Here is a 10,629-nt window from a genome sequence, read left to right on the forward strand (position 1 = left end):
ATTTTAAAGAGGTAAAAAAAAAATATCATACGAAGCACATTCTTACAGTGTATTCAAATTTTTGTTATGCGTGTAAGGGACACAGCCTGGCCATATGATCAAGATGTTCGCTTTAAAATCATTTGCAATCCATACAAGCATGGAAAAGTGGACGTTAAAACGATGATGATGAAAAACTGAACAAAAACCTTTCACATGGATTGCACCAGCATTTTAAAGCCACAGCCTTGTCATACATTGTTATACTGAGAAAGAGAGAGAACAATGACAACAGAATAGGAGAGTAAAATAGCAAGAATATGATGGAAAAGGTAGGGTTATTTGGGATGGAGTGATTAGTAATAGTAGACAAATCCAAAAATAAGGTGATGGATTGCAAAGTAAGTGGTCCAGTGGTGAGTGATGGCTAGCCGTACAGAAGGAAATTAGTGTATTTGGATAGGGGAAGGATGGTAATTCGACGCAGTCTTTATATGTAGCTCTAGTAAAGGGCAACTGTCAGGGCTGCGAGGATGATGCAGTCAGCACAGATAGTGGGGAGATGGAGGGTTATGAGTGGTAGAGAGACAGGCGAAAGGATAGGGATGGCGATAGTCCCATGAATAAGCAAGAACCAGAAAACGTTTGCAAGTTAAAGAAAACTGCTCCGTCTCTTACAAGAAGTAGAGTAGACGTGTGGAATATCTTACAAAAACGTACACCCAATTGATCGGGTAGTGTAGAGAAGGAAACAAATGAGATATAATTTAACAAATGCAGGCGTGTATGTGTGCGCGCGTAAACATTTATTCACTCATTTAATTGTATACATACATACTCTCTTTTACTTGTTTCAGTCATTTGACTGCGGCCATGCTGGAGCACCGCCTTTTAATCGAGCAACTCGACCCCGGGACTTATTCTTTTGTAAGCCTAGTACTTATTCTATCGGTCTCTTTTTGCCGAACCGCTAAGTAACGGGGACATAAACACACACACGCATATATATATATATATATATACATATATACGACGGCATGTGTATTTATTTTTATGACAGTACGACCAAATAGTTAAGTTCGATTCGCAATCACGATGTCTGACATATACGCCACTGCATGGCATGTCGGGCAAATGTCATATACCATAGCTTCGGATCGATCAACATCTCAGGTAAAACTACAGATAGGAACTGTATTGAAGCCCGTTGTATCTTTAACGGCCTTCAATCGATGGATTGTATCTTTAATTGTATCAAAGGTTCTGCTTTGTGAGTGTGATAACTGATTTCTTCCTAAGGATCTAATTAAGAGCATACATGTTTGAGGGACACTCAATCATTTATCTTATATATGGTGTAGGGAGGTCAGTTGATGGATCAACTGAATAATCATCAAAACAGATCGTTACTTTTTTTTTTTCGGATTCAATTTGACTACACAGATACGTCTGTGTGTGTGCAACTATTTTTCTTTAATTACTAATTTGTCTTTGTTAAAAATATAACCGATCGACAAAAAAAGGATAAACACAAAAAACAGAGAGGGAGAAACGAGAATTTAAAGGTAGTCTGACAGGTTGATAGCAAAAGGAAAACCATCAGCCATCACATTACAAACAGGGCCGGGATGGCAGTTATACAATAAAACCCTTAACAATAAAGCTTAGGGAGCCGGAATTTAAATCTTAAACAGGCAAGCTGATTGGTTGAAAGAAGAACGCCTCATGAACCCGACACGAACATCTTCCTCGCCAACCATTACGATATGGCAGAATTATTTTTTTTAACTACGATAATTGAAACCAAATGAATAACCATCAACGAATTAATTTTATTGCTTTCAAACAGGCATGTGCGCCCACACACACACACTAGCTCGACCTGCTAGAAATAGCAGCCAAATATCCCTTGATTAAAACACTGTCTGAGAAAAAAGTTATAGACAGGTTAGATAACCTAACCAAACTAAATTAGTCACGTCCAGGACGTAAGCGACAAGGAACCAGAGAGATGGTCGTTTTCCTTTTCTTAATGTCTATTACAAGACAGCGGCAACTTTTGATCTTTTGTCAATAAACACATACTGAATCTGGTCGCATATCCTTCATGGATATTATGCCATTCATTAATATAGTTTATTTAAAAACCGAAATTTAAAATATACAAAGAACTTTCAAAAGATTAAAAATACAAAAATACTACCTTCATGAATAAAGATGGTGAAAAGTTTTGTTTTTTTTAAATTGAGGATAGAGTTATGTGTCAATGCGTTGAGGGGGAAAATATTTAACGCTTCGAAAGGAGGACAAGACACGAGTCGAAAATTGTAAAATTCGACTAGTTTTACATTCCCGCAATAACCTACATTACTAATAGCCGTATGCGTGTGTGTCCCTTTACTGGCGGAAAATTTTGATGAGATAGTATTTTAATTGAAGCTGCTCCAGCTTGTCTTAGCTACTTAAAACACATAACGGTTATATTACTGCTACACCAACCGTTGCATTGTTATTTATGCATGAATCAACAACAACGAAGGAAAAAAAAACAGTTCAACCGTGACTAACCTCTATTCCGTCATTTTACTGGTATCTAGGACATAATCTAATAAATGCTTTTCCACTTAAAACGATAGAAAATAATGTGGTTTTTATTTCTTAGATCGGGCGATCTAAATAGCGTTGGTTAGCCTGTTAGAAATAGCAGCCAAACTTCGCTGAACACACACCGCACAAGCTTTAAAAAGAAAGAGCAAGGATACATAAAGACAATGTAGTTCGGTATACAATATATCTATTATATATTGCTTTTGTAACAAACTTTTAACACATGCAAACACTATTTAACAGCATGTGCGGTGGCTAAAATACAATTTCTATATATTTTCATAGATTGATATGCAGATGATTATGAATTAAGTTGTTATATTAACGCGAGCTAGGAATATCTCTATCCCGTCATAGACGGATGAATGGAGCCAAAATAAGAATAAGACCTAACAGTACCACAGACTCCATCCATTGAGATCACTGAGCCTGGAATTCATAATGGCAACCTTCACATTTAGCGTCCTAAATGGATCTTTCATTTCGCCGTTTTAAAAGCATACGAATGTAACAAAACTAGGACTGACAATGAAAGCCAATTTAATAACTCATTTGCTAATTAATAAACAACCTATGTTCTATAATTGTTTAAACAAAATTATTTTTTCTCAAAAGCCTTTCGCCTACTACTAATATACACCGTCTCTATTCAAACTTTTGCAACTACGATATTCCAATTCTTCGACTTCAACATTTTATAACTGAGATTTTGCTAAGTTATCTTGGTTAATGGACAGAGGGAAACATGAAACTATAAAATAGTTATTTTAAGCATTGAATACAAGGTCGCCTCCATAAAACCACGAAAAAGCTAAAGACAGACTGCTTCCTTTCCTCTTACCCGAATTTCGTATAGGTTTAATGACCACTGATTTTGTTTCTTCTTAACTTTCTTCATGCATATTTCTTTCAATGAAATTTGGCAGATGTGTTTTCGAACATACGCACTAAGATTATGAGAAAATAGTTTTTCGCTTTACAATAATTTAAGCAACTTGCAGATCGTGTCCACCAAAGCAGTGACTCATTTTATCATAGCAGTATCACTCACCAAACATGTTTCTGTCTGTCAAAGATATCTTTATCTACGTCCAAGTTTAGCTCCTGTAAATTAGCAGCAGAAGCCTGAGACACTAATAGCTGACAGAGATATATAAGAACAGTTAATCTACACTTTTGGAAATGTATCTGCAAACTTACATTTAATAAAATCGTTGAAGTTTAGTCGGGTGAGGCTGTTCACACAAAGTAATAGCCTTAATTTTTTTAATTACAATACAAACGAGAATCTGAATCCTAAAACACTGGATTCTTTTCAAAGATTGAAATTATTTCAGTAGAAATATAATCAGGAAACGTAGAGAGCAATGAATGAAACGATATACAGTCGCTCAAAAACACTCGTTCTTCATCTGGAATTTGATGAAACTGACTCAGAGTTATTTTCATTCCCCACAGCCACTCGCATCCATGTCGCTGCACTGCGGACAACAAAAACCGTGTCCACAAACCATCAGGAGAAACTCCGCGGTGGTATGGCAGCTCTGGAACGAGTTGAGCGCTGTTGAATTGCAATTTCGAGTTCAGATCATTCTGTAGGAAATGCGATCTCAAAAGATTTCTATCATGATTACTTTCAAATGATTAACACCGAAGCTCGGAATAGTCGTAAGTGGGCCTAGGTAGACAAAGAGCTTAGTAGCGGTTTCATATCGTGGATTTTAAATGTTAAACACTTCCTCATAGACAAGCAGTCATTTCCTTTGTATTATCACATAACTACCCAAAAAGTTTAAATTACCTGAGTGAATTGTGAAGCAAATTAAAAAATACTCTGACAACCCATACCATCTTCAATGAAACGTGGCAACCCAAGAGTATATTTACAGAACCTGCTCAGTTTTTCGTAACTTAAATGATGCAATTCACCTAATGCAACAATGTTCTTTCTCACTTTTGCTCCACGATTTTAGCTTGTGTTTGAAACAAAAAAAAGACCAATTGTAGAACGTCACACGCTTAACAAATACCATAATAAAGATTAAATACAATCTATGACTCAGACATAACCAGTTATAGATCGATGGCAACTAACTAGAAGGTACCATGTGTTGCGTTTTAATATTGTTGACCTAGTTCAAGTAACTTCAACAAACATCAACAACCACAATTCAGCAAGCATACCGCTCCAATTCCAAAAATGCTTTGCTTCAGTCACTAGACTATGTCCATTCTGGCGGAGGGAACAGCCTTGAATTCTTTAGTCGATCAAATCGACCATAGCACATTTTATGCCCAGGGCATCCCATAAGGCTCGAACCGCTAGATCACGGGAATGTTAAACCAATACCCGTTATCAAGCGATGAAACCACAACGGGCTTCTTTCAGTTTCTGTCTACCAAATCCAATCAGCTTCTGGTTGACCCAGAGATATAGTCGACACTTGCTCAAGGTGTAGCGAAACTGAATCCGAAACCACACTGCTGCAAGACCAGTTGCTTAACCACACAGCCATTGCTGGCGGCCGTGTACAAAGTTAAAGGCGATTTAATAATTAAGTCGAAATCACATACATATGAAATTGCTAGAAAATCTGTAACAAGATCTGTGGGAACCACAATTGCTATACACGAGTTTGGGATCATAGCCGTTAAAGGACGAGTAATACATACGAGTATGAACACCATTGTTTCAGTCAGGGTCAGTGATACAAGGCAGAGCGAAAATCTAATCCACGTGGATTTTATAAAACACGGCAATGAGATCGACTTTATTGAAATCCCATGAACTCGATAGCATATTCGTTTTCCACACACTTGTTTGTACCCACCAGGCTGGTTTATTATTTTTTTTTTTGTTCCCGGGTGAAGGTCTTTATTGGGCCGGATATTCTGAAAGTATCTGTCATGGGCAAATTCTGATTTCTCACACGAGAAAAGTTTCAGTCTTTAGAGAAGATTCGATCCACTATCACAACAGCTCACTAGTTTGTGGCAAGCTGTTACGGCTAAAAATTACCATTATTGTTTGCTTACCCAAGATGCCTGGAACGTGCAACATATCTGAACAACAAAAAGGAAAAAAAACTGCGCAGAATAGTTTCCCACGACCTTAATGAAAGAATACTTAGCCGACCATTGCAGAAGTCCTATAACAAAGAGTGATGCTTCAATTACAAAACTGAAAGCGGGGTGCTAATCACCTAGTCTCTTTCAATGAGTTCTCAAAACAGTCCTTAGAGAAGGTCAATACAACTTTTCTAATTTTTTTTTTAATTTACGAATCAATTTCAATCACTTTTGGTCACTTATTAAGGCGTGATTTTCATAATTTCACTGGTAACCTCATTAATCACGTTGTCAGAAAATAAACTATTTGGATTAGTTTGTTAGTATTTTTTCACTACCCACTCGAGACAAACAAAGCCAGTGAGAAAGGAGTCAACCAGCTAATATAATAAAGAAAAAATATGAAATAACGAATACAGAAATAACTTAACAAGAATACGTCTTATATTTACAAGAAGATGATTTTAATTTTATTTTTTTTTTTAAATTTACATTTTTGGTTTGGAAAAAAAATATATATAAAAACTTAGGGGTTAGGGGCGACCCCTGGCTGTTTTCACAACTGTTTATAAATGGGGAATATACAAGATCTCCTTTTTATGTCTTCCTCCCTTTCAATTTTGAAGTTATCTTAAAAATAAAGATTAAAAAATATATATATAATGTATACATAAAATAAAACAATTTCATTAAGAATGTTGAAAGAAAGTTAAATTTTAACGTGAAGGTGAAAGGGTTTTCAAAAAGGGCAAGAAAACTATGTGAAAGGGGGTTAGGTGAGTGGTTATAATTCATTCCAGTGATGTTTGAAGAAAATGAGCAGTGATCTGCACGAAGTGGGTCGATTGACCTAATGCCATGAGGAGTGTAAAACAACCATTGACCTCAGAAAATGACGTACAACTGAGTTTTTAAATTTTAACGATACTATTCATAAAGGCACAAGATGCAAGATTCACAGGGGAAGTACCTAAGTATGCTAAGAATAAGTGTTTGTGAAGCCGATCCAGCCTCGAGGTAACACACTATACTGACACGGTGACCAAGTGCAGTATTGGCCTAATTAGTTCCTTTGACAGCAATCTGAAAGGCATTGCAAAGTCTTTAAGTCCTGAGGAAGGACCGTTTCCAAATGTCACTTCCAAGTCACGTTGGCACAATACAGAACATGATAATAACGAGTGATATTTTTAATGTAGCGATTGCATCAGGTTGTATTAACATGTTCAAAATATAGATCGATATAGGCTTATATGCCGACATCGGACATTTGGTCAATTGTCAGTGAACGAAATATACACTCAAGAATTGACAAACCGAAACAGTCATTACTTACTGACTGAATTTTTAAGCACTTGTTTGCTAATAGGTAATAAACCTCAAACTGGGTCACAATTTTATACTTCGCCATGTAAAAAATTTGGCTATTTTTCATTCAGATAGTACGTCATTACTTCTCTCACTGACCCTCCCATGCACAAATTTAAACCAAAATATCCGGCGTGATTAGAAAAAAAAACACGCTAGCTGCAGCAAGTCACTGAACTACTTACTACTATAACAAAAGCAGCCAGACCGGCTCTAAAACCATAAATGTTGCTTTGTATGTGCTGAGAAATAAAATAACTGGATGGACTTAAAAAATTTTTCTTTCTGGTTAAACAAAAGGACATGAACATTACAAAATGCTCCTTTTGAGCTTTTGTGTTAAGGTCATTTGGCAAGGTAACTGAAGGTTGATGGGGGTATTTAACAAGGTTTTGGCAGTGAATGGAGCGGGATTTTATTTCAAAATGGGTTCGATGAACAATGTAGCTAGCATAGGAAAGTGGGCTAAGAAATTAGTAATCTAGAGTGGCTGACAGACAGGTTTTGTTCAGGTGGAGGGGGATTAAGGATGGGAATGAAGTGTGAAAAATTCAAGAATATATATAAGTACATATAAAATGCTACATGTTTCTTAAAATTGCTCCTTCCTAGTACATTTGTAATTCTTTTTTACTAATATAGTTGGCCTAACTGAAGGAACATACATTATACTATCAGCAACATCATGCCAAAATGTGTCAATCACTCATCCCACGGCAGCTTTTTTAAGTTCTATTTCTTATGAAGTTAATGAACTTAATGATTCCATCCCCTTACCATATTCTAACATTTCTGCCGTGAGTGATGTAAAAGCCGGCAGAATACCAAAAGGAATATGTGAGGATATGGACAGAAAGAAAATCGTTATAAGAAAGCTGTGTTATCTTAGAACGAAACTAGGCAAGCTGCTTCCAGGGTTATTGTGGCAGTCACACGTAACCATATCCTATTACAGAAAACTTCTAAGCATTTGTAGAAACCTGAAGGGATTCAAAGGAAAAAAAATAGTAAACTTTAAAATTAAAAAACCTTAAAGAAAACAGAACTACTATTCACGACATGTAGGTTTATGAGACAAATGTTTCTTTCAAAATATGTACATGAGTGACTTGGGGGGAAAGAGGGGGAGCAAATGAGAATAGGGATTTTTTTTTTAAAATCAACTTTTCCTTTCATTCTCAAAAAATTAAATATTTTTCTAGGACGATGAAAAAGTTATTTTTCAATCAGTGAATGACTGATAAAAATGAAGGAAGGGGGGGAATTTGGTGATTTATTTTTGTAAAATTGATTTCAAAATGCCAAAAAGCATTTTTGCTCCAAAAATGCACATTGTCTCTATAAACTGCGGCAAAAAAATTGAATGGAAAAAAAAAAATGCCAACAGTCACAAAAAGGCAGACAAAAATTTTCAAATGACTTTCAAATAGGTAAAAAACAAAACTCTTTACAAAGTAACCAATTCATCTCCATACAAATAAATGTTAAATGTGAGAAGACAAGCGAAAAGTTCAGGTCGGCGGCCATGTTTTTAAAGGCGCGCCAAATAGTTGGCGGGCACCTGCAACAAAACTTTCTCCTCAAAAAAAAGCTTGTTCACACCATACAACTACTAGAAATACATATTTGCTAAATGTATTAATAGAATGCTTGCGAAAACTACATAAAAACTAAAACTTTCATTTAATCAGAAAAAAAAAAAAAAAATTACATAAGCAACAAACCACGTATTTTTACAAATTCTAACAATTGTTTGTTTGCTATGTGTATGTACACACACGTGTGTGGATGTGCACGCAAACAAAACAGCTTCTTCATTTTTCCTAAATACATCTAGAATAAATTACAATTAAAATGACTCCCACCGACTTCATGAGAATTTTTTTTTTAATGCAGGGAAGAAAATCAGTAATGCGTTTCTTCATTTTTATCCATTTGTTTCACGTGCTTTTATATTGCCATGGAGTACAACTAATGTATTCATTTCAATTGGATGGTATTTAAATGAAATTTCAATTTATTCCTGAGTTAACCATGCGTGTAGTTCTTTCCCCGTTTTTTTTTTTTTTTTTTTTTTAGATTTATAACTAATTAGTCTAAACAAATTCTAATAACTTATCAAGCGATGGAAATGCAATCTAACCTACATTTTCTAAGGAGTTAAGATAGATACAAATGTTCTGAAGATTAATATGTCGTAGCTATGTAAAGAGTTTTAACGGAGTGGAGGGAAGCCATGCTCATGTTTTAAATTTTTACAAAAATAAATATTTAAAAAAAAAAAATATTACACAGTAGCATATAAACATTTTATCCTAATTATGGAAAGAAATATCACCAATTAGCGCCGCCGCCATATCCTCCGCCGTAAGGTCCCATACCACGCTGTGTGTACATACCGCCACCACGTCCTCGGGTAGGGCCGCCACCCGAGCCTTTTCCATAAGCGGTACCAAAATGTCCATATCCATCATAGCTGTCTCCGTAACCTTGGTAACCACTTGCTCCGTAACTATCTCCATAGCCTTGATGTCCGCCGTAATTCCATCCCTGGCCTGCATAGGGTCCGCCAGAATAAGCACCTCTCATGCCACCACCGCGAGCACCCATCATACCACCACGACCGCCACGCATGTTCTGGTTAAGTTCGTTCTTCGATACAGCTTTCTTCACTTCGACATTTTTACCGTTAAGCATGAAGTGTTTCTGTATTACACATTTGTCTACACAATCATGGTCGTCGAAGGTAACGAAACAGAAGCGCTTTGGTTTGCCAGTTGTTCTGTCTTTGATCATTTCAATTTTTTCCACCTCTCCATAGGCGCAAAACACCTCACGAACTTGCTCCTCCGACGTACTTTCGTCCAAGCCACCAACAAACATCTTGTTCACGGTCACTTTGTTTTCTTGAGCCTCATCGCGGGGCATTGCTCTTTTGGTATCGACTACTTTGCCGTCTATCGTATGTGGACGCTCTTTTTGGGTCATATCTAAACTGACTGGGTCTTTGAACGTTACGAATCCAAATCCTTTAGATTTGTGCGTAGTGCTGTCCTTCATTATAACACAGTCGACAACATCACCCCATTTTCCGAAATGATTCCTTAAATTATCCTCTGTGGTTTCAAAATTTAAACCACCGATGAATAACTTACAGTTCTTCTCGTTTTCTCCGAATTTTTCTGGCATTTTCCTTTATGGTGTGAAATGAGAACAAACTTATTAAAAAACCTTAGATTATAAATTGAGCGAGGTGAAACAGAAGTACCTCAACAGGCTGCACTGAAGGTAATGAGCGTGACTTAACAAAGAGGCGAGTCTAGCGATGAAAATGACAAACCACGTGGATTACCATCTAATCACTAACGGATAAAGACCAGCAAGTAGCGCGACCACTCTCGTTCAAAAGGCCGCTGCTCAAAGAGACTTGAAAGAGTGGCAGAAGGAGGTAGAACACAAATAGATAGGAGAGGGGGGGAAAGGGCAAACAAAGCAAGAAAAGAGGGAGAAGTCGATGAACAGTAGAGGTAAAGAGGGAGAAGTCGATGAACAGTAGAGGTAGAGAGGGAGGAAAGGTGTATGAGGATGAAAGGACAAAACTAACTA

General features: G+C 36.6%; 1 protein-coding gene across 1 annotated transcript; it reads right to left on the bottom strand.

Moving 5' to 3' along the window:
* Positions 1 to 6,102: 6,102 nt before the first annotated feature.
* LOC115212793 (heterogeneous nuclear ribonucleoprotein A2 homolog 1) lies at positions 6,103 to 10,412 on the bottom strand. The gene is made up of 2 exons (XM_029781492.2): positions 9,362 to 10,412; positions 6,103 to 6,285 (listed from the first exon to the last, which is right to left on the bottom strand). Coding segments are annotated over exons 1-2 (852 nt in total). The 5' UTR covers positions 10,213 to 10,412; the 3' UTR covers positions 6,103 to 6,284.
* Between the last annotated feature and the right edge of the window lie 217 nt (positions 10,413 to 10,629).

This window comes from Octopus sinensis, linkage group LG6 (assembly GCF_006345805.1).
Source record: "Octopus sinensis linkage group LG6, ASM634580v1, whole genome shotgun sequence".
NCBI classification, from domain to species: Eukaryota; Metazoa; Mollusca; class Cephalopoda; order Octopoda; family Octopodidae; genus Octopus; species Octopus sinensis.

Excerpts from the sequence above, each read along its gene's own strand:
- LOC115212793 (XM_029781492.2), bottom strand. The coding sequence starts at position 10,212 with ATGCCAGAAAAATTCGGAGAAAACGAGAAGAACTGTAAGTTATTCATC.